At 43.8% G+C, this 25,138-nt stretch overlaps 1 protein-coding gene across 1 annotated transcript in view; it reads left to right on the top strand.

Annotated features, from left to right (window-relative positions):
* Positions 1-24,616, top strand: part of ATOH8 (atonal bHLH transcription factor 8) — a 30,362-nt gene extending 5,746 nt beyond the window's left edge. The window contains exons 2-3 of the mRNA XM_033148386.1: positions 5,915-6,106; positions 23,273-24,616. Coding sequence (XP_033004277.1) covers positions 5,915-6,106; positions 23,273-23,278 — 198 coding nt within the window. The 3' untranslated portion in view covers positions 23,279-24,616. The remainder of the gene's footprint in view (positions 1-5,914; positions 6,107-23,272) is intronic.
* The last annotated feature ends 522 nt before the right edge of the window (positions 24,617-25,138 follow it).

The raw sequence follows: 25,138 nt of genomic DNA, 5'->3' as shown, positions 1-25,138 counted from the left end.
ATTCCCCCTAGTATATCAGTAGATGAATGCTCATTCAGACAGCAGTCTTGCCTGTTCACTCTACTTTATCTGCTTTTATCTGCTTCGACACGGCACATGCACATTTTACTTTACCCTACAAAATGAACATTCTGGAAATAGTTGCAGATGTGCCCCAGCAGTTTAGCAATACCGTTGACACTAGCTTTTTAGTGCCAACCACAGCCGACTTCTCTTTATTCAGATTGAAGCATTCTGGAAAGCTGCAAAAACTGCCTGGCATAAACATGACTTAGCAACACTATGCTATGGTGGTTTCAGTCTTTACTTGAAAGTTGGTTCCAGAAGATTGACATGGACTGTTGCTCACCATCCTAAGTATTAAATTAAAGATGAGGAACCTTTGTGGCCCAGCAGGCCAAATCTTTGTCTTCCTCTGTCGACCAATTCTGACAACTTTGTGTTATCAGCTATTACAATGACATCAGGTGGACCTGCCCATCTGGCAAAGTTGGCCAGCAGGGGTGGGGGAGATAGCAACCAAGCAGGATAGAACCCCCCCCCCAATCAATTGATGCTCAATGCTGGGATGACTGGGAAGCCTACCCCCACAACAAGGAGGTTCTGTGCTTCATGTGTGACAGGAGAATGACTGAAGGAGGTTAGTTGGGGAAGGGGCTGGTGTTGCCTTTGAAGGCGGTTGGTCCCTGTCCAGCAAGGAGACATATTGGGGAAGATCTGGCTTGGCTACAGCTATACAGCCCCCATAACATCTAAGTAGAGCCATCATTTAGTTCTATTTTGCAAAGGTTGAAACATATCTTCCTCCTTGTTGTGTAATATGGCAGGCGTTCACCTTCAGCCACATCAGAATTAAGGTTTTGTTGCATAAACAGAAAAAGAAGTTAAACAATCTAATATAGTAAGTAGAACAGCTGCTTTATCTCAGTTTAGTAACATTTCAGTGTTTTAATCACATCAAGGACTTTATAAACAACCCTGTGTATAAACGTTTTGAAAAACCAAGAACAATGAGCTGAACAGGGATCTTGGCTTGTTACAACAGTAATTAATACCCTACTGACTTAAGTACAGCTTTTGATGTGCTAAATAGTTTGTGGTCTAGCTATTTTCTTGGAAGTATTTACATGTGTATGGGTGTTGGCTTTGCTTTATTTATAACTGAGCACAAATTACCTGTCCTTTCTGCTACTGTTTTTGTAGCTTCAAATCTTGCATATTCTTTCAGCAGTTTAATGTACCTCTTACCTATTTTGACTCTGCAGAGTCAATTCTGTATTACCTGAAGTTGCTAGAAGATTGCACTCCAAATGTTGTTGAACTGCAACTCCCATGGGCCCTCGCTAGCTTGGCCAGTATTTGGGAATAATGGGAGTTGTGGTCAGATAACATCCTGAGAGCCACAGGTTCCCTGCTCTGCGCAAGAGAGGCGCCCCAGAAAGAGCAGGCGCTCAGCATGGGATTTTGATGTTGTGACTGGTTTTTTTTTCTGTGACAGCTTAGTGCTTCCCATTTATTTCCATCTCTTGCTTCATATTTACTTTCCAATTAAAGCAGATTATGATAAAATTGCCATAAAACTCTAGCCCTGTCTCCTTGTCCATTCCTGTCAAGTTATTTTCTCCATCCCCTGCAGCAGAAGGAATATTCCATACAGTTTGATAAACTGTTGAAGCTGCTGGCTGGAAAGGAGATACTAACCAAATTTATGCATCATGGAAAGTCATAAACAAGGGATGGGGAACCTTCTTCAGCCTGGGGAGGTCACATTCCCTTCTGTGCAATCTTCACAGGCCATGGGCCAGCGGTGGATAGAGGCAACAAGTGCGTATTTTACTTTTGTACAATGGGCAAGTGTCCACATCCGCTGACACTCCCCTCTCTCTATTCCACCTAGAGAAGCAAGAGCATTATGAGAGTTCAAGAACAGGGTGAGAAGCAGGGCCTGTGAGAAGTGTGATGTGGGGAGGGTTCCAAGTACCATATAAAGATAAACTAGGGGGAGGCAGTTTTGGCCCCTGGATCTGAGGTTCCCCATCCCTTCCAAAAAACCATGGCTTACTGTGAACATGGCTTACAGTGTGCGAGTGCATGCTGCCGAACTCCTCATGTTTTGCTGTGCACTTCCTCAAGCCAGGAGCAACAAACCATAAGTCTAAGCTTACCATCACATGCAAACAAATGTTCATGGTTTGTTTCTCTCCAAATAAACCAAGATTTGTGTTGGAAGCCAAGATTTGTTTTGGAAGACTTCATTCGCAGAACAACAACATTATTTGTAATGAGCACATTGCTGCATGCTTCTCCCCCCCCCCTTTTGAGTATTTTCAGCATACCTACTTTGCGGGTTCCTTCAAATTTTTAGATATGGTGAATTTCCTGCACAGATAACATGTCTATGTAGTGGGGGGGGGGGAGAGAATGAAAAACATGTGTTTCAAATCTTCTGTAAGAAACTCGTGTAGCGTAAGCTTCAAAGACTTGATTTAATTCATCTCCAAAGGAGGAAATTCGGAGAGCTGAACTAGATGTTACATATTCAGATATGTAACTCACCCTGAAAAGGCTTCCCCAACCACCGAAAAAACAATCAGTAGCAGGCCAGTATGGAACAGAGAAGCTTTGGCAGCAGGGAATGCTTAATTCTTCCCCTGTGGTCAATTTCCCACTTGATACACCATTGTCCAACCTACTTCTTCCCCCACAGGGTTCCAGATGTGTGTCTGCCCTCCCATGCATTCATCTGGGCCCCTGGAGGAGGGGAATTACTTTCAAAGGAAACCTGCAGTAAAAAAAAAAAAAAAAAAACACCCACCAGGTAGGAACAGGTTAAGCATCTCTTCACTGCTCTGAATTACTCTCTCCCAGTATAAAGAAAAACTCACAAGAAAAAGTAATGATTACCTTTTATGTTAGAACCAAGTTATCTGTGACGCAGGTGGTCAGTTAGTTAAGTATTTTTATTTATTTACCGTACTTGATGGGGGGACGACAGATGCTCCTCACCCACCTGGATACACCCATGTACCAGTTTCCCTCCTCCCTGGTCCTTTTACATTCACTTCTTCCTCCTGTAACTTTCATATTCATTCCCAGTTTATGAATTCATTTGTTGTTAATAAATACTAACCTTGAATCTCACTTTCTAATCTCTTCCTCTGGTCCTCCTTTCTGTGGGATGCTAGCATCCAAAATGCCTATGTGAAGCGTTAATTGCAAGAGCTGTTGAACTCTGTGATGTCTTGCGCTCTGTGGCAGCTATGGCAATTGGTACAGCTCTGCCAGTTAACAGTCTTAACAGTTAGAGCCGCAGGGATGTTACGTTGTGCCTCAGAGTACCAGTCAGTCTGTAAATGCCAGTCTTAGGTAAAAATCTATGTAAGATGTTTTTGCGACTTAAGTATCGTCTACCTGCATGGTATTTTTGATCTGCAACTGCAAGTACACTAAGTAAAAGTTATTTGTTCTTTAAACTTTAAAAGAGACTGTCTTGCATAATTGAAGGGTCAAAGGGCTGTCTTCCTCTGCAAATGGGAACTACGTAGATTCTGATTCCCACACTTTCTCCCCCTCTGAAGGTCTTTCCCCAAGACACCTTTACTCAGCATGCAAGTAGTTGCTTGTGTTGACACTGGGCATGGTTAGGAGTTGGGGCAGGCAAGTGAGGACGCTCTGGGCAGGCTTTGGCGCTGAGGCCCACTGTTTGAGAAACACAAATGTACCCAGCGATCCTCCAAGTGGCAGTTAATCTGTGATAGTCACTGTTGTTAAGGATGCGACTGTGTACTTTCAAGATTTTGCCTTTTTATGTACAGAGCTCCAGCATCTAAAGGTGGTCATTTGTATCAGTCCATCATTATAGGCCAATGGAGACTTGGAATTCCTTCAGAACAAGCTGGTGGGAATACAAGGCCAAGCTCAGGACAGTTATGAGGGTCAGGCAGGCAGGCTTTGGTGAACTCTGAAGAGGCACGAAGAAGCCTGGAGAGAGAGAGCCTGAAGCAGCAGAGGCTGGCAGCTCATAATAATAATAATAATAATAATAATAATAATAATAATAAATTTATTGCTTGTACCCCGCCCATCTGGCTGGGTCTCCCCGGCCACTCTGGGCAGCTTCCAACAAATATTAAAATACATTAGAATATCACAGATTAAAAACTTCCCTAAACAGGGCTGCCTTCAGGTATTTTCTAAATGTCAGGTAGTTGTTTATCTCTTTGACCTCTGATGGAAGACTGAGTAGCCAACCTGAAAGCTGCGAATGCTTGCAGGACAGGAGTTTAAGACCCTTTGGTAGAGCTGAGGCCACAGGGACAGTGGAGCTGAGGAAACAAGTCGCAATCTAGACTTCTGGTGAAGACCTCAGAAACCCCGAGCAATGGGAAGACTTCAAGGGGCTCCGCCTGAACATGCCTGTGAGCTAGCTATGGTGGCGTTGGGAAACCTTCAAGCAGCAGTCCAGGGGTCAGCAAACTCTTTCAGCAGAGGGCCAGTCCACTGTCCCTCAGACCTTGTGGAAGGCCGGACTATATTTTTTTTTGGGGGGGGGAGATGAACAAATTCCTATACCCCACAAATAACCCAGAGATGCATTTTAAATAAAAACGCACATTCTACTCATGTAAAAACACGCTGATTCCTGGACTGTCCACGGGTCAGATTTAGAAGGCGATTGGGCCGGATCCAGCCCCCGGGCCTTAGTTTGCCTACCCATGAGTAACACCATCAAAGTTTATGTGACATCTACTTAAAGCATCATCTTGTATAACCCAGCTATTGTGCAACTTAGCTGCAAATGATCATATTATTGTGTTTACTCCCAGGTTAATATGCATAGAGACAGACAACAGGTATGGGGAGAGCTGAAAGTTGTCTGAGAGATTTTGCTTTTCACATTATTTCTTTTGCTCCGTTGCCTCCTTTGGTCAGTTATGCAGACTTCTGAAACAAGTGCTTGAAAACTGCTGCTGCTGTTGCTGCTTTTGTTCACACAGTGGCACCAACACATTTAGGTTGATCTTGTGGCTTCACCATGGTAGCTTCTGCAGCAGTTGGCAGATGTCTGCAGCTGCAAGCCAGGAATGATGTAGGTCAATCAATGGTTTCTGTAGCAGTCCCACCTGAGATTTATGCATGGACAATAGCTTGAGTTCCATACTTCCAGCAGAATATGCCGCATCTGACTATTTATTTATACATGTAATGTTTGTCCTATATAACGAGTGGTAGTCGTTCTCCAGGAAAATAGCAAGAACAGGATTGTTACCCCTTTGCAAATACAGTGGTACCTCTGGTTACGTACTTAATTCGTTCCGGAGGTCCGTTCTTAACCTGAAACCGTTCTTAACCTGAAGCACCACTTTAGCTAATAGGGCCTCCCGCTGCCACTGTGCCGCCAGAGCACAATTTCTGTTCTTATCCTGAAGCAAAGTTCTTAACCTGAAGCGTTATTTCTGGGTTAGCGGAGTATGTAACCTGAAGCGTATGTAACCTGAAGCGTATGTAACCTGAGGTACCACTGTAAAAGGAGCAAGAAATTTGATTATTATTTTTTACCGTCAGGTGCATATTGTACAACACAGAGGTTCGACATCTGAGGTTTTAGTTACAGGTGGGTAGCCGTGCTGGTCTGCCATAGTCGAAACAAAATAGAAAATTCTTTTCAGTAGCACCTTAGAGACAAGAACAAACACAGTTGGTCTCTAAGGTGCTACTGAAAAGAATTTTCTATTTTGTTTCGATCAGAGGTTTTATCATTGTTGTCTATGGTAATGTTACAGTTTCGCATCTGCAATTGCTGCATGCCCGTTGATATTTCGCAAGGTGAAACAGGAGCACACGTGGACCTGGTAGCCTTTCGAGTGTTGAGTTTCGATGATCCGCCCTAATTTGCTCTTCTTGGCCTTTCTAGGTTCCCTGCTATTCCTATGGACAGAAGCTATCCAAACTGGCCATCCTGAGGATAGCATGTAACTATATACTCTCCTTGGCTAGACTAGCCAACCTGGATTACAGTGCCGACCACAGTAACATGAGCTTCTCGGAATGTGTGGAGCAGTGCACTAGGACCTTGCAAGCGGAAGGGAGGTCTAAAAAAAGGAAGGTATGTTTCGGGAGGATAAAATGACAGCTAGTTATAAATGGATGCGTAACCTCTTTTAGTCTTACCAACATTTGCTTGTTCTTTTTGCTGTTGTGGTTGTCTACGTTTATGCCTTTCTCCCATCTTCTGCATCCTTTCGCCTTTTTATTTATGTTCTAATGGAAGTTTATTTACATGCTTCACTTGCATTCCTTTCTATGTTTGAATACAAGAGTAGTATTGATAAAGCTATGCTGCTGTATTCCCTGAAAACAGCCATCTCTAGGAAACCATAAAAACACAAGTTATTCAACTATGTTTTTCAGTGTTGTTTAATGTGATCTCTGAGGAGGGGAGCGTAAGGCAACAAGACAAGGTGATTAATCTCTCTCTGAACCAACCCTCACCACCAGTGGTGGAACTGCAGTTTTTAACACCACCCCATTCCCCTTACTGAGACTGGAACACCTGGTTGGCTTGAGAGTATTGCAACATTGCGTATTTGCCAGGGCTTCAAACCGCACACAAACACACACCCCAGGTTGGGCTGCTGTTCTCACTTCCATGGCACCTGAAAAGTTTGGAGGCAGTGAGAAATAATTGTGGGTTCTGCCTCTTGAGGATTAGGAAGGCCCCCCCACTGTGGCTTTGCCTTCCTATGTTCAGAACGGCCAGTTTGGATAACTTCTTTCTGTTGGAATAGCAGGAAACAGAGGACAATTAGTGTAATTTAGGCTGTGAGATAATGAATACTCAGGGCTTGAAAGGGAAAGCTAAAGTTTTATGGTGAGGCAAGCGGCACTACTTGCAGGGCACTAATAAAGGAACAAGTGCTTTTAAACATGGACTGAGTGCTCTGGTGTCTCCACTTAGAAATATCAACACCTTCACCCCCATGAACAGAGAGTTTGCTCCCATGCAGGAGGCCATGAGAATGACTTCCAAACCAAGGATGCTCCCAAGGGTCATCAAAATGTTGTCCTTCTGTGTTTTCTGGCTTTTATCAGACTACAGAAAATCCATTTGATAGAATCATAGAATCATAGAGTTGGAAGAGACCACAAGGGCCATCCAGTCCAACCCCCTGCCAAGCAGGAAACACCATCAAAGCATTCCTGACAGATGGCTGTCAAGCCTCTGCTTAAAGACCTCCAAAGAAGGAGACTCCACCACACTCCTTGGCAGCAAATTCCACTGTCAAACAGCTCTTACTGTCAGGAAGTTCTTCCTAATGTTTAGGTGGAATCTTCTTTCTTGTAGTTTGAATCCATTGCCCCGTGTCCGCTTCTCTGGAGCAGCAGAAAACAACCTTTCGCCCTCCTCTATATGACATCCTTTTATATATTTGAACATGGCTATCAGATCACCCCTTAACCTTCTCTTCTCCAGGCTAAACATACCCAGCTCCCTAAGCCGTTCCTCATAAGGCATAAGGCATCGTTTCCAGGCCTTTGACCATTTTGGTTGCCCTCCTCTGGACACGTTCCAGCTTGTCAGTATCCTTCTTGAACTGTGGTGCCCAGAACTGTACACTGTATTCACCTGGAATGTGCCAAACAAAATCAGAAAAGTGGCACCAGCCTGTCTTTAGGGCATCCAAAGCAGAATCAAGGCTTCTTTACCCTCCCAGTACTGACATGTTATGTTGGCCCCTGAATTAGCAGGTTGCAATCTTGAATTAGCATTTCCCCCTTCTGACAAGAAGACTTACCCACTGGCTTTCCCCACGCTTTTTTCTATCATCCTGGAGCTACCCTATGCTTGCCTTTTTGTGCACCCATATGATTTATATGGGGATGCGGGTGGCACTGTGGTCTAAACCACGGAGCCTAGGGCTTGCCGATCAGAAGGTCGGCAGTTCGAATCCCCGTGACGGGGTGAGCTTAAGTTGCTTGGTCCCTGCTCCTGCCAACCTAGCAATTCGAAAGCACGTCAAAAGTGCGTGTAGATAAATAGGTACTGCTCTGGCGGGAAGGTAAACGGCATTTCTGTGCGCTGCTCTGGTTTCACCAGAAGCGGCTTAGTCATGCTGGACACATCACCCGGAAAAACTGTCTGCGGACAAACGCTGGCTCCCTCAGCCAGTAAAGTGAGATGAGCACTGCAACCCCAGAGTTGTCCGCGACTGGACCTAACTGTCAGGGGTCCCTTTGCCTTTACCTATGATTTATATGACTCTCACAGGGATCTAAAAACACACAAGGGCAAGTTACACATGAACTGGGTTGCCCAGACATATGGCACAGTTCTATAATAGCATGCTGGGAAGTATCAAGCAATCATCTGGAGGCTTTTAGAAATATTGATATCCTGCCTTTTATACCAGGAGCTTAAGGCTGCATCCTTATTCCATTTTCATTCTCGTAACAACCCCCTGAGACAGATAATGCTGACAGGAATGACTGGCCCAGAATTACCCAGTGAGTTTCATTGGTGAAGTGGGATTTGAATGGAGATCTCTCCTGTCCTAGCCTGACACTAGGCTAACAACTACACAACATTGGCATGTGAACAGACACTTAAAAGAGATCTCTGTAGGTGCAAATGCCAATATTAAAGATAAACAAGAAACCAATCATGCACTGCATTCCTCTAGGTTAACTTAAAACCCTTAGTCAATTAGTTGAAATCTTCATCAAGCTGTGCTAAGGAGGAAACCAAGTCTTCCGCCAGTTTTCCGCCCAGAAAGTGACATGGGTAAATTAGAGGAGAGATTGATGCCTATGCTCAGGGTTTTATGACAAAAAGAGATATGTAAACTACAAGTGAACTTCCTGTCTGCATTTCAGACTCAGTTGCATGCAGGGTAATAAATCAGCTGGGTTTTAATGGACAAATGGATAGCTAAGCTTGAAGGATACTTATTGACTCTTAAGAGTTACCTGCTCTGCAGAACAATATGATTTCTGTTTAGCCTAGCAATCATTTCATAAAAATGTAGTTTATAAATAGACACAGCAATACGACCCCATTCTTCTCCATCAGAGACTTACTGGTAGATCAGCACGGCTAAATCAGAGGATTGTGGAGAGATGTAAATTAGGATCAGGGCCAGAAAGTTTGTTCTGTACATTTGCAGTCGTAGTCAAGCAAATGGATCGCTGGCGGATTGGTTCACCTATGTGACATCACAAAGTTCCCTTCCCAGGAGCAATTTGTTAGCTTTGAAAAATTGGACGAAAGAAAGAAAGGAAGGAAGGCTTTCAGGGGTGCCCAAACTTTTTTCAAAGAGGGCCAGATTTGATGAAGTGAACATGTATGTGGGCCAACCCAAGGATTGAGGTTTACCCCAAAGTTGTTGAGCTTTTTCTACAATTTTACCCCAAAGCTGTTGAATTTTTTTTAGGATCGAAGTTGCTAAGCTTTTTTTAGGATTTTACCCCAGGACATATACTGCCACAGGGGTCAGATTAAATCGACCGGTGGGCCGGATTAGACCCTCGAAACGGACTTTGGAAATGCCTGGCTGAATTGAATAAATGTACATATGGGTAAGCCAACAGCAGAATCAGCATTGGTTTGCATGCAGGTACAACTGCCTTTTCTCACAGCGAGGTTAGGTCAAAAATGAATTTACCCCATAAATTGAGGGGAAGGGGCTTGGGTCAGGAGAGCAGGCTGGATGCTTCTCTCCCTGATGGGTCAAGTTTGACAGGTGAATTTCAAACTGCATGGATGAAACTTGATGTCAGGTTTAAAATTGCACCATGCAGGTTGAAGCATGCTGTGGCAGGGGCATAGGAAGGTGGGTGCACCCTGCTCCGCCCCGGGTGTCATCCCTGAGGGGGTGACAAAATGGCACACCGCGGGGGGTGGCACTACCTGGCCTGCAGCACGCCTGAGCCATGCATCTCTCCTGGAAGTGACGTGGTGGCTTGGGGTCCCGCGCTGCCTGAAACGGCGTGGGGCTTGCGTCTGCCAGGTGGATTCCGTGCATGGATCACTGCGGCACCTCCGTGGGCAGATTGCCTCCCCCCACCGCTCCGGGTCCCGGAGCCGTTAGCTACGCCCCTGCACTGTGGATGGCATTTTCAAACCCTAACTTCGAAGTGCTAGGTGCAGCTCTATGCAGAGGCTTTGAACAGGCTTTGCAGATGCCACCAATCAGCTAATCAGTAGAGCTTGCAAATCCCTTTTCTGTACTGACTGAGAGACTTAGTCCTACGGTTTGATTATAGCCCTCTCTTTTCCACCTGGAAACTAACATGCTTTCTGTGTGGTGTGTGTTTTTAGCCTGCTGTTTACTAAGCAGCCGTAGGAAATTATTTGATTGTGAATGGAAAGATTCAGTGAGCCAATATAATCAGTCTCCAACATCCCTCTTTCTCCCACCCTGTGTCACTTTCAGACTTGTTCTATTTTTCCACTGTGGGGCAAGCTTTTCACACTCCCCAAATGTAGCTGGTTAGAGCAGTGTTTTTCAACCTTTTTTGGGCAAAGGCACACTTGTTTCATGAAAAAAATCACGAGGCACACCACCATTAGAAAATGTTAAAAAATTTAACTCTGTGCCTATATTGACTATATATAAAGTAATTCTCTTGAATAGGAATCAAATAAACACAAAGAAAGTATTTTATAATTACTTTATTATGAAATAGTAAGTAAACAGAAATATGAAAAATTATGAAATACTTTATTCAGTGCGCAACCAGGGCCTGTTTGGCTGAACACAAAGCTGATATTCTGGCTGGAATTTTTCCCATGGCACACCAGGCAACATCTCGCGGCACACTAGTGTGCCGCGGAACAGTGGTTGAAAAACACTGGGTTAGATCTTGTTCTGGCAGGCAGAGGCTCCAGATGTTACATTTACCGGCTTGTGTATAACCTTTGTGTTCGATCATCTATAGCAGGCACGTCCAACAGGTAGATCGTGATCTACTGGTAGATCACTGGATGTCTGTGGTAGGTCACTGGTAGATCACTGGCTCCCCCAAAGAAGCTCAACAACCTTGGCTCCCCTAAAAAAAGTTTATTTTTTTTGTCCTGCACCCCCCAAAAACAGGGCTTTCCTTCTTCCTTAAAAAAAGCTCAACAACAACTTTGAACTGAATGCCAGAAACGTGGCTTTCCTCCTCCCCAATAAAGCTCAACAACTTTGACCTGAACCCCCAAAAAGAGGGTAGATCACTGCCAGTTTTTAACTCTGTAAGTAGATCACAGTCTCTTGGGAGTTGGCCGCCCCTGATCTATAGGATGTTCCCAACATGGAAATACTGTTTCCCATCCCCGTTCCATTTTGCTATTACAGCAGGAAATCGTGGATAAATGTTGTGCTCTATCTCTCACTTCTTCCAGTGCTAAAATGCTGAGCTCTGTGGGTGAGTTCAGTATGGGTGAATGTTTAATTGAGTGCTGGAGGTTGTTTGGGAATTAAAAAATAAGGAGTTTAATACGCTACAAAAAAGATTTTTTTAATGCTTTCTTTCTTAGTGGGCCATCGTTCAGTCAACTTTGACCAGCTTGCTGCACGCCCCCGTAGGAGAAAACTGAACATAAGAACTCTGCTGGATTAGACCAAAGGCCATCAATTCCAGCATCCTATCCTTACCAGTGTTCGAAACCCCCATTGTTCTAGGCGCATTTTGCGACAGGGAATTTCGTTAGCGCGAGCAGTTTCTGAGCTCTGGGCGCAGTACTGCGCCTACGATTTCAGATTAAAACTGCAGAGTGGAAGGAAAGGAGGACTTTTTATGCCTCCCCACTTCCATCTACTCTCTGAAGACTGGAGAAGAGACCCTCTTAAGCAGGCATAGGCAAACTCGGCCCTTCAGAAGTTTTGGGACTACAACTCCCATCATCCCTAGCTTAACAGTACCAGTGGTCAGGGATGATGGGAATTGTAGTCTCAAAACATCTGGAGGGCCGAGTTTGCCTATGCTCTTAAGAACATTAGCAGGGTGGGCAGGGGAAGGACTACACCATTTGAAAAATGAACGTAATATTTTAAGCTGCAATTCATTTTCAGCTTTGTATTCTTGTTATAAAAAAGTGCGCCTTTCAGTTGTTGCGCTCCTAACCTAGGTTTTAAGGTGCCATTTAGCTCCTAGCTTTCCTATCTCAGTTTCTAACACTGATTCTTATAGCGGCCAACCAGAAGCCCACAAACAGGAACTGTCCCCACCCTGTGATTCCCAGCAACACTTCTTCAGAGGCACATTGCCTCCAGCCGTAGAGGTAGAACATAGAAGCAGTAGCCAAGGCAGACCCTATGTTTCTGATTTAAAATAGAGGCCCATTTCACTCTTATACTCAGGGAAAAGTTTACTTTCGATGCTATAAAAATAAGCAATGTCTGCTCCTAGAAAAAGGTGCTGGTTTTGGTGGCTCATCTGACAGGACAGGACACGAATCCTGATCAATTAACTGTGCATTGATATGTCATTCAACTTCCTCCGAGTGCAGGGAAATTCATGGGGGTAACTGAAAATTTCCCATCATAGTTCCTGCCGCCAGATTATCTACTTACTCTTGGGGGAGGCTGATGGGTAGGAGGCAAGGTAGATTGTGCAGAGATGCAGCTTCTTCCCCCGGGTAGGCCTTTGAGGATTACGGGAGACTTCCACTATTTCATTTGCTTTATCTCTCACAGCACACACAAGAACTTCTCTTGCAGCAGTTGTTGCAGGAATGACGGCTGAGAAGAAGCAGATCATTGATAAAGTAGACTAAATATAATGTGGCTCTTTACTGGTAACGTAGGAAGCTACCTTGTACTAAGTCAGACCCTTGGTACTTCGGCTCAGTATAATCTATGAATGGCACCAGCTCTCCAGGTTTTTTTCCAGGCATATGTCCTTCCCAGGCTTATCTGAAGACACCGGGGATCATACGTGGGACCTTGTACATGAAAAATAGCTGCTCTGCCACTGAGCTTTGGCCTCGCTTCCTTGCCTACTGCATAGTTCCCTTGAGCATTCAGAGCATATCAAAAAAAATTACTGGAATTATTGACCTCACACTTTTCATCCTTTTTGAACCCTCAGGGGAGCTTGCAGTACAAAACAATATAAAATAGTAATTAGACTGTTAAAACAAGTTAATAAGCAACCAGTCACCAGCAGTAAGGTAAAGGCAAAGAGACCCCTGACAATTTAGTCCAGTCGTGAATGACTCTGGGGTTGCGGCGCTCATCTCGCTTTACAGGCCGAGGGAGCCGGTGTTTGTCCGCTTCCGCAGACAGTTTTTCCGGGTCATGTGGCCAGCATGAATAAGCTGCTTCTGGCGAACCTGAGCAGTGCACAGAAACGCCGTTTACCTTCCTGCCAGAGCCGTACCTATTAATCTACTTGCACTTTTTGGCGTGCTTTCGAACTGCTAGGTTGGCAGGAGCTGGGACCAAACAATGGGAGCTCACCCCCGTCGCGGGGATTCGAACTGCCGACCTTCCGATCGGCAAGCCCAAGCAGCACAGTGGTTTAACCCACAGTGCCACCCGCGTCCCTGTCACCAGCAGTAAGAAATGCTAAAAACAACCAGCCAGATCAACAAACCTGAGCAGTCAGAATTTGCAAGCATTTTCCATAAAATGCACACCTAAACTAAAGTGCTTTTGTCTGCAGCCCAAAAGCACACAATGAGGTGGAACGCTGTATTTCCTGCAGCACAGTTTTACAGTTTGGGGGGCCACAGACAAGAAGGTGCTATCCTGTGTCCCTCAGAACCATTTAGGGCTTTGAAGGTAAGGAACAGCACCCTGAATTGAGCCTGGGAACAAGGTGGGAGCCAGTGCAACTAATGTACCGTAATATCCGTGTGATATGTGTTCAAACAAATAGGCTCCTGTCAGCAGTCAGCTGCTGTATTTGTAGTCTGAACGCGCAGCTGCTGTGCTTCAATGGATATCTTTAGCTCTTAAAATTCTGACCACAAAGCTGACCCTGCTGTTTGTAGGACTGAGGTAAAGGATATTGTTCCCCTAGGCCAGCTGGAATATTCCTGGAGGCCACACTGCTTTGATGGCCAACTCTGCCTGAGATAGTTGCATAGTTTCATGCAGGGTGAGGCAATTCCCTTAGGACTCCTGCAGGAAACACCAGTATTTCTCACAGCAAATATGTAAAGGGTGAATGCAATAAATGCATGCCCGTACATCTTTAAGCAAGCATGTAGAGAGGTCTGGGAATCTCAATTAGACCAAGGTTTCAAGGTGTGTGTGTGTGTGTGTGTATAATTTTATGTATTTGCTGTAGGAAAACTGGTGTAACATGGTTGTTTCCTTGAGTTATCATAATGTACAGAACTACTTAGATATTTGTCCATGAGAAGAGGCCAGATTCCTTCTCTGAGGTACTCATAGCCTAATGATTAATCGTTCCCTGATTCTCAGATATTTAACCTAGATATTTGCCAGAGGCCCTTCGTAAGCATGATATCTAATTCTGCCCTAACACCTTCATTCAGACTCTTAATCGGCAATACAAAGATTTGCCATATGTCAACTCTGTGCGTACAACAAACGCACAAGACACAGGACACAAAGGTTACTAGTATAGGTTCATTTTGACACTATATGGTTTGTGTCACCTCTTTGAAAACCCAGCAGCATCCTGAGAATTGCGTTGGAATTTCTTTGTGAAATGGAGCAATAACGGAGTAGAATGTGACCCTCGGAAAGTACAGTATCTCATGTGCATCACAATCGGAGAGAAGCTAGATGTTTCTTGGCTGCCCTTTCCCTTCTCTGTAGCACCCAGCCACTCTGACTCCAGTACTGGAAAGGCAATATTGCTTGCTGCTTTAGTTTTCTGAATGTGACAGTGACTAGCCGTTGGGGGAGGTTGTTGACCTGCAACTGGTTAACTTGTGTGTGTGTGTGTTGTTGTTGTGTGCACCCACATGTATGCTCCTTTTTTCTTCTTCTTAGTTGTTCTGTGCACAAGCAACACTGTTTAGTAGATGGAAGCTGAGCTGGAGCAGGAAGGGTTTTCCTCCCCCCCTTCTCTCTCTCCCCCCCCCCCGCTCTCCTGGCAGTCCCAGACTCCAGATGTTCAGAATGCTAGTTGGGAAGTCCTGCTGGCGCCACTCAGGGCAGAGGGCAAGGGAAAGGCACGCGAGCTGGAACCCAAAGCACTCAGTCACTGCAGGATTTGGCACACCCCCAGCTTTCTGCTGGCACATTCCCCAGCACTCTCCTAGCCATCTGTTCCAAAAAAACACTTTCAGAACCTCATCATCACTCAGGATACAACATTGAGAGCAGCTGTTAGGGAGGCAGGAGGGGGAGGGAACCCTGCAAAAGGTCTCTTTGTGAGAGAGGAAACGGGCTTATAAATAACAGAATAGTTGCTGTTCAATAAAAGCGTTATGCTAAAATTTGTTTCTGTTTATAATTACGTGTGTGTGTGTGTGTGTGTGTGTGTGTGTGTGTGTGGACATGCAGAGAATTAAAAATAAAAGGATTATAATGTAAAACGTTGTACAGTATTGGTGTACCAATGCTTCGTTGCTCCTCGTTAGTGGTCAGATTGAAATAAAAGCAAGCACAAAGAACAAAACAAGTTTTTTCAGTCAAGGTTTCCTTGACACCCTTTTCAAAGGTTGCAAGCTTTTATAATGCAAAAGAAGGACGTAACATGAGACAAATGTTTGGTGGCAATAGGATTGCCTATAATTTAAGTTGGAAGGTGATTAATAAATCAACGGTGATAATAACCAATTTGGTTGCAAGGGTTGAACTACCTCCCCCTGTATTGTTGCAGTGGTCATGCATCCTGATCAGTGGTGGAGCTTCATGCTCCGGCACCGGGGGCGGGAAGCAGGCGGGGGCAGGGCTGGCGCACGTTCTGGTGGGTGGGGCGTGCCAAGATGGAACCCTATTGGGATCCCACTGCCCCGCCCCCTACTCCCCACCCTTCCTACGCCAGTGATCCTGATCAGTTACTTAGAACTTAGCTCTACTGAGCTTAATGTAACCTATTCCCAAATAGCTGTGTGCAATATTGCAGTTTTAAGTGCTAAGGAGAGTTTAGGAGATTTCAGGATTTAAACTTCCGGGTCCATGAGCAATTTTTCTTAAAACAACTACTATGGCCTTGCCTTTACTCTGTAAGGTTTGGAATTGCAGCTTGCAGGAGTATATAGCACAAGCATTTGCATGTTTAGTCAGAAGTAAGTTGTTCAATAGGACAAGTGCATGGGGTTAAGTGTGCATGGGTTTAGGGCCTTACAGCACAGTCCTATATGTGCCTACAGCTGTGGCATCCTGGGTCAGCATCTTCGTTGAGGTCTTGTGCAGACATGCCTATATGCTCATTGGCATTTTACATGCCTTTCTTCTTTTGCTCAGTATGAACAGCATTCAGATGATCAGGTAGATAGCAGATACTACTAGAGATGCCCGAAAGTGGTTTTAAGCATTACACGTGACTATGATCTTCATCACAAACTAATGTTTGCTAGATCAGTCACAATACTGTTACATGCACACCAGTGTCCAAGCAGACATATTTTAAGGATGCATATTTCAAGTCTGCATTCCTTAGAAATAAGGTTATTGGCGACTGTGCTGTATATGGTTTTATTTACACATATATACAGGCTGGGCATAGGCTGGAAGGTGTTCCAGCATCAACACTCCAACAGATCTTTCTCCCCCATTAGTTTTGGAGGCTTGGGAGCAAAGCTGTAACTTCAGATTGAGCATATAGTGGGAGTCAAGCCCAGCCCAAGACAAAAACTGCACTCAGGTCTGCTGATCTCTTATCTTCACCAGTGATATCACCTCCATCCAGGGAAGAAGGGACCATCTGGAAGCATATCTAGCTGGTAGTTTTTGAGCTAACCAATCACCTATTTTATTTGGTCACACGAAGAGATACTTAACAAAGAGACTGGTTGCAGCATGGCTTGGCTGTCAGCCAAGATGGATGTATGAATCCTTTGCTTATTTTCAGACTTCTTGGAGGAGGAAGAAAGGTCCGGAAGGCCCAGGAAAGGTGTCAAAGACCACCAAAACAGTGGCCCCAGTCAGTGACAGTTCTGAACTTCCTGAGTGCTTCCAGCTCTCTCACCTGCTCTCAACCAAAAACATTCATTGTTCATTTTTTATTGTTATGCAGTAAGCCGTGTTGCAGAATCTTAATTGTCACAGCGAAGGAGTGCATGTCCATCAGTATTTGAGCCAAGAGACACTTGAGCATGGGAAGTCCTCCTAGATCATAGGTACTTAGAAAGGCAGGCATTGTATGGTCAGGCCTGTGCAGAGTTTGTCTGAGGCCTGGGGCTGGAGTCTTGTTGGTTATCCACAAGGCCTTTGATAGTCTTGAATGGCCCCTTTTAAATTAAACCGATAGAAAAATTGTGATTTGGTCAGAGGTTTTTAGACCTAGTAAAACAATGTGTTCTCATTTGGTCACTGCAATTAGGGTCAAGGTGCTTGACTTAGTCGTGGTTGCAGTGGGGAGGGTAATGAAGCAGGAATGTCTCCTTTCCCCTTCCTCTTTGCAATTGTGGCTGAGGCTTAGCATATAGGATAGGCGCCAGTTATGACATTAAATGAATTAAGATAAGTGAAAAACAGGTCATAAGCTTTTTTTGCAGATGACACCTTGATAATGATATCGGATTCAGAGGCAGGGATTTCAGAACTGAAAGTGGAACTTACTAAATTTCAGGAGGTTGCTGGTTTAGAGGTAAACTATGCAAAATCCTTTCTTGCATACCTCAATCTACTATGGCAGGTGTCTTGTGGCACTTATGACCGATACAGGTCTACAGGGAGCATGCTTTAAATATTTAGGAGTAATGGCAACAAAATGTTTAGCAGAGCTTAGGCAATAACTCTAGCTGCTGCTGAACTTTTATTTATGTTTCTAACATTGCAGAGAGGGATTCGGGTGGTGCTGTGGTCTAAACCACAGCGCCTAGGGCTTGCCTATCAGGTCGGCGGTTCGAATCCCTGCAACGGGGTGAGCTCCCATTGCTCAGTCCCTGCTCCTGCTAACCTAGCAGTTCGAAAGCACATCAAAGTGCAAGTAGATAAATAGGTACCACTCTGGCGGGAAGGTAAACGGCGTTTCCGTGCGCTGCTCTGGTTCACCAGAAGCGGCTTAGTCATGCTGACCACATGACCCAGAAGCTGTACGCCGGCTCCCTTGGCCAGTAAAGCAAGATGAGTGCCGCAACCCCAGAGTCGTCCACAACTGGACCTAATGGTCAGGGGTCCCTTTACCCTTTACCTTTAACATTGCAGAGAGTTCTACCATGCCCTCTTGCAGTAGTGACAAAGGTGTATTGAAGACTTCTGCCACAGGGAAATCAAGCTAGAGTAAGCAAAACAGTGCCATGCACCAAGCCTCGGTCTGTGAGGAAATCACTGCTTGAATGTCAGTGGCCATGAGGTCACTAGTCAGGCAGCTGGTTCTGTGTGGCAGCTGCTGTACTTAAAACAAAATAAAAGGTGACACAGCGGTGGTCAGGCAGCTGCAGCTCATTCTTCTGCTCCTCCAACTGGGGCAAGAGGCTCAGTGTGCCTAGCCTTGAGAAGATAGCAAGTGCATGTTTGCGACCACATGTGTGCGCAGTGAAGAGTTGTGACCAATCCCACATTCCCAGTTCATGCAACCCTATAATACCTATTTTCAGAATGTGTTCGCTTCATCCCTGCATGCATCTAGTATGTATTGTGGAAAGTGGTTTGTCTGCCTGCCTATTCTCTATGTGTTCTGTTGCCTCCCAAGATATCATTGCCCAATTTGGCATGTTGCCCAATACGGCAGGCTAGAATATGTGTTGAAGTGCTTTATTTTGTCTGTCCTGAATCTTCCAACATTCACCTTCACTGGATGTACATAATTTCTAGTGTTAGGAGATAGGGAGGGAAAATGTCTCTCCATCCATTTTCTTCACACTATACCTAACTTCATGTACCTCTGTCAAATCTCCTTACCTTATCTCTAAACCAGGGGTCTCCAAACTAAGGCCCAGGGGCCGGATGCGGCCCAATCGCCTTATAAATGCAGTCCGCAGACGGCCTGGGAATCAGCGTGTTTTTACATGAGTAGAATGTGTGCTTTTATTTAAAATGCATCTCTGGGTTATTTGTGGGGCCTGCCTGGTGTTTTTACATGAGTAGGTGTGCTTTTGTTTAAAATGCATCTCTGGGTTATTTGTGGGGCATAGGAATTTGTTCATTATTTTTTTTTCAAAATATAGTCCGGTCCGCCACAAGGTCTGAGGGACAGTGGACCGGCCCCCTGCTGAAAAAGTTTGCTGACCCCTGCTCTAAACTTACACCCCACCCCCAAAAAATGTTGAAACCTTTGCTCATAGGGTAGCTGCTGCATTCTCCTCGCGAAACATTTTCCAGCTCCACAATATCCTTTTTGGGGTGAGACAACCAGAACTGTACATAGTATTCTAAGTGTTGTTGTACCATAGATTTCTATCATGGTATTATGATAATGGCAGATTTATTTCTTATTAAACATATTTGAGGTTTTTGTGGTATATAAATATTATGAAATAGCTAAATATTATGAAATAGCTAAATTAATTTTTAAATCCTTTCCTCAATGATCCCTAGTATGGAATTCACCTTTATTTAAGCAGCTACAGCAAACTGGGTTGACATCTTCTGGGAGATATCCACTATGACCCCAAGGTCTCATTCTTGGTCATTCAATGGCATTTTAGACCCCAAGAGCATATACATGAAATTAAAGAGAATAATGTATATTAACAATGTGTTTGACCCCCAACATGATATCACTTTACACATTTACATTGAATTTCCCTTGCCATTTTATTACCCACTCACTCACTTTGGAGCTCTTTGCAATCTCTCTTTCTGTTAAACATCCGGAACAAATTGATATCATCATCAAATTTAGCTACCTCACTCCTCACTCTTAACTCTAGATCAGTGGTTTCCAATTAGCTAGTTACTGAAGACCCCCTATTTTTCAAAAGCTGAGCCATGGACCCCCTACTTTTGAAAATGTTGATAACTCTATGGTAGTTACCTGTGCAAAGCAATTTTTTGAAGAAAATGTGGGGTAGCCCCTAATAAGCAAAGGATTTTTGTACGACCATAAAATTTGTGGTATTACCAAAAATTGTCTATTGCCAGACAGTAGGAAAAACCTGTCTCCATTGCTCCACTACAACTGAATGTTTTTTAAAAAAGCTATTGTGTCCCTAACATGCAAGTTATGAGAATATGAGAGAGTATTCAAACATGCTATTCCTTACTGTTAATGTGAGATGGTAAATCTTAGCAAAACTTTGCAGCATATGGTTCTGCTAATTGAGGGATCTTGCACCTTAATGACATATGTGAAGGCTTGGTCAGGGCCTGATAAAGTATTGGTGAAGACTGAGTAGAAAACAGCTGGAATTTTGTAATGATGTTGGTAGTAGCAGCAGTAGCAGCAGCAGCAGCAGCAGCAGCAGCAGTAGTAGTAGTAATTTATTATTTTCATTTATTTATTTATTTATTTATTTATTTATTTATTTAGTTAGTTAGTCCTCTTGTGCCCAAGTTTAATCTCTGGCTTAAAGAGATAAATTAGCTAAATATAGTACTTATTTGGAGTAGGGTTTTTATTCTTGCTTACAGGTGAAACTCAAAAAATTAGAATATCGTGGAAAAGTCCATTTATGTAAGCAATTGTTTTCATTAGCTACTGGAGTTTAATATATGAGATAGACTGATGACATGCAAAACGAGATATGTCAAGCCTTTGCTTGTTATAATTGTGATGATTATGGCGTGCAGCAGATGAAAACCCCAAAGTTGAAATTGTTAATTTGGGGTTCTCATCAGCTGTACGCCATAATCATCACAATTATAACAAATAAAGGCTTGACATTTCTCGCTTTGCATGTCATGAGTCTATCTCATATATTAGTTTCACCTTCTAAGTTTAATTACTGAAAGAAACGAACCTTCCCACGATATTCTAATTTTTCGAGTTTCACCTGTATTACCCAATAGGAACAACCAACTTTTTAATTTATTAGAATTCTGCTGTGCATCTGTTTCCTCCCACCCCAAATATAGCCACATAGCTTCCCACAGAAAACAAGAAAACAACATCCACGCAGGCTGCCTTTTGCACTAAATAGACCTGGGAGATATATTGATACATCACTGAGGAATGGTATCGGGGTCAGACCGTGATGACGGCTTAACTTGGCGATATATTGCAAGTGAAACCACCACCGCTCTTGGCTCCCTCCAGCAGGCGCTGTTAGCAGAGGGACTCAGGAGCGGTGGTGGTTTCACCAGCGATATACTGCTGAGTGAAGCCACCACCCCACTCGGTCCTCATACCGGCAGAGGGAGAAACAAGCTGTGGCAGCGATACAGTTTGTTCCTACCTCCGCTTCTTTAAACTGCTCGGCTGAGGAACGCTCACCTGCCGTGAGCCCTTGCCTCAGGCAAGCAGTTTTACGGATCCCTAAAACTTCCACTGGTTTCCATGAGCCAGCGGGGGGGGGGGGGGCTGTGTGAAACTGCTCCACTGAAAGGTGCATGCTTACCGCTTCCCTCAGTTGAGCAGTTAACAGAGCCCCCAACCTGCTGCTGGCTCATTCAGCTGGGGGGCGGAGGCCTCTTCCACCCCCCAGCTGAGCAGTTCAGTAAGTCTGATGCTCCTTGGCTTGTAGATAAGCCTCAGAGGCATCAGGACTCGCTCACTGTGTAGGACTGGGCCATGTGTCTCGGCTGCTTCTTCCTTCCTGAGATAAATTCCAGTCATCGTGATATATCAGCATATACCAGTATTTAGCTTCTGGTATATCACGATGTTGAAAACAAAGTATCGCCCAGCCCTAGCACTAAACTAAATCATCAGGGGGTGAGCTGTTGTGCTAATCATAGTGGTAATTGGCTTAGCTATTCATATTTCCCCTGTTGGAAATCCCACACTTATAAAGCAAGATTCGCTGAGAACCCCATCTACAAGCAGTGGGAGAGTCCTCTAAACTTCATAGTTCTTGAAAGCAATTAGAAGTTATTTTCAGTTAAAAAGTAGAGAACAAGAGGAAGGGATCCCTTACATTTTCAAAACGATAAAAGCATGTGAACCTGCCCCATACAGCAAGCCGTTTGCGCTCTCTCTCCCTCCCTCCAGTCGCAAGAGCTCTAAGAAACCGTGTCATAGGTTTTTGCCCAATCCCAGCCCCCTTGCCATCCAGCAACTCTTTCACAAGTTTTCCCCCTGCCAGCAAGCAGGCCCTGGTTGTGAGCAGAGGCTGGGTGATATCATCATTGTGGCTTTCGCTCTGCAATTAACCAGATAAGTGAGTCGCTTGCAGGAGATGGTGCCACGGACCCCCTGACTGTGTTCCACAGACCCCTAGGGGTACCCAGACCCCCAATTGGGAACCACTGCTCTTGATCATTTATGAACAAGTTAAAAAGCACATGTCCCAATATTGCTGCCTGGGGGACTCCACTTCTTATATCCCTGCTTCCTGCTACTTACCCAATTCCTCTCATCTTAGTCTATGACTGCTAAGTTTATTCAGGAATCTTTGGTGAGGTACTTTGTTAAAAGATTTTTGAAAATCTAAGTGTGCAGTGTCAACTGGGTCACCTCCATCTATGTACTTCTTAGCCCTGCCAGGGAACTAATAGCTTGGTGAAGCAGGATTTACTCTTGCAGAAGCCATGCTGGTTCTGTTTCAGCAAGACTTCTTCTATATATGCTTGGTATTTTTATATTTGACAATGCTTTCCACCAGTTCTCGTAGAAGACACCTTAAGGTAACCAGTCTCTAGTTTCCTGGATCTGTTTAAAAAATTGGTGTTACATTGACTGCTTCTCAGTTCTCAGGTACAGAGAGGCTGATCACATAGGAAGAATAATCCTTCTAATCAATAGAAGAATCAGGCATGGGGTAAATTGCAGTAAACATTACAGAGCAGGAAAGCTGAGAACTCAACATGGGGTTGCTGTTTTCTGCAGCAGCTTGTGCTTCTTGAAATACTCTTGCATCCCATTAATTCCAAGTAAGACTGTGACCATATTCATTTTTCACTTTTCTTCCTGGGCCACCATAATGTTTCTTCTTTGCTTGTCTAGACAGCATTCAGGTCTGTGGGATGTTACGTCTGCCTGCACACACTGTAATCAAATTATTACTTAGGAAAATAATCGTTCTAGTCAATCGAAGAATCAAGAGCGATTCCTACTGGTTGTCAGATGTTCTAATAAAATGTCTTGTTTTCTCTAGGAGTAACAACTGAACAGGGTGAATCCAGTGACAGTCCCATCTCATGTTGTCATAGTACACACTGTCCAACTGAAAACACCACCTTTCCTTAAGATGAAGACTGCCAACAGGAACTCTCTGGATGTGAGAAACCCATCCAAGAAGTTGCAGATGCTTTCTTCTTACGTCGTTCTCTTCTTAAGCCAACCACAGTCTAGTATGTGCAATGTATTGAGCACTTTCCCCCTTTGCTTCCATAGGAATTATTACCCCCAGCAATATAGTGTACTGCAATTTCACTGTAAATGCCAAAGATCTGGTGGAGATTATACACTTGTCACCCAATCTAATGAATATGATCCACTAGCAAAAGCAATCTTCTGCATGTATCAGGAGCCATCAGCATGAATCAGATTTGCTGTGGGAGTTTTTGATTACTTTCAATGGAATGCACATTGAAATGTTTCTTCCGTCTGCGTTTGGAAGTGAATGGAGATGTAAATCCCAGTGGAAGCGATGAAATGCAGACAAATGGGTGCATTCGGATGTACATCTGATGTATGCTTGTGATTCCTGGTGTGTGTGGACACTTGCTTTGGGCTGTGACATCAGGGTCTTGTTTTTTACTTATATGACACCGTCCTGGAGTAGAAAAACTCCCAACATTCCCTTATATAATGTCATTATCACTCCCAGATCATACTTCATAAATCTTTCTTTGATTACTTTTTTAATCATCCATTTGCATGGATCTTTCTGAAGCAGTGAAATTAGGATTTGAAGGAGGAAGCAGCTAAGACATACCAACATTTGTTCCAAAATTACTGATTTTTCTTACTTTCAGCAGGAAAGTTCTGTTTCTTTGATAGATTTTTCACACAAACACAGGGAGTAAAATAGTGACAAAAAAGAGAACTGCTAACTACAGGAAACATATTTTCATATTTTAAACATGTAATTTAACCCTATGTATTAACCTTTATACCAAAAAAAAAGAAAACAAAGGATAAAGAGCAAGAATGTAAAGTAGCAGAACTATTCCAAAACTGTTTGTCAAGTCATATTTTGGAATTTAGCAATGTTTAAAAACACATGTAATGCAAAGGCATTTGAATTCTATATTGTATCTTTCACTTCAAATTGAAGTAAAAAAAGGTATAGAAAAAACTCATTTGGAGTAAGCAGGCATTATAAATAGTTCATGTCATACATAAGGCGTCTGCTAAAAATGAAGAATATAATTCAGTCTCACAGTCAAATAATACAGTATGGCCTTTTGAAGTCAAATGAAATGGTTGTACAAAGTAGTTATATTTGGGTTTCTGTTATTTCAGTATAAATTGGGTATTGATTTACAAAACGCAATGGGTTTGAAACTAGCCTTTTTGTACCTATCAGGTTGGGAGACATCACAAGTCAGTTACTCTTATCTTATTATATGTATTAGATCAAGACTATATCCTTTACACTTTAAGCCTAAGGAAAAATGCAGAATTCTGGACTGTTCAGTTTATGTCCATCACTTTCACTGCACTGATGGGCTTCTACATACTTTCTCCCTCTGGCGTGGTGATGGTGGGTTAATACTAGAGACAAATCCCTGGAGGAATATGACAAAAAAGCTGGACTGTCAGGAGTGTCTCTGGAGCTACAAAACTGATTCCAAGCCCTCACCTTGGACACCAATTCTCAGCCAGAGGAGCAAGTACAGCAGTTGCAGACCTCAGAACACACCAAGGTGGCAGCTGAAGGTCCAGTGTGATTTCTGCTGCTTCCCAGAGAAGGAAAAGAGACATGTGGTGGTGGCAGGTGACTCCCTACAGAGGAGGACAGAGGGAGCAGTGGGCAGAGGAATGACTCATGGTTTGTGTTGTCTCTACACAAATG

This window comes from Lacerta agilis, chromosome 5 (assembly GCF_009819535.1).
Source record: "Lacerta agilis isolate rLacAgi1 chromosome 5, rLacAgi1.pri, whole genome shotgun sequence".
In the NCBI taxonomy this organism is placed as follows: Eukaryota; Metazoa; Chordata; class Lepidosauria; order Squamata; family Lacertidae; genus Lacerta; species Lacerta agilis.
Note: the sequence above shows the minus strand (reverse complement) of the source record. Positions and strands in the feature narration are given on the sequence as shown.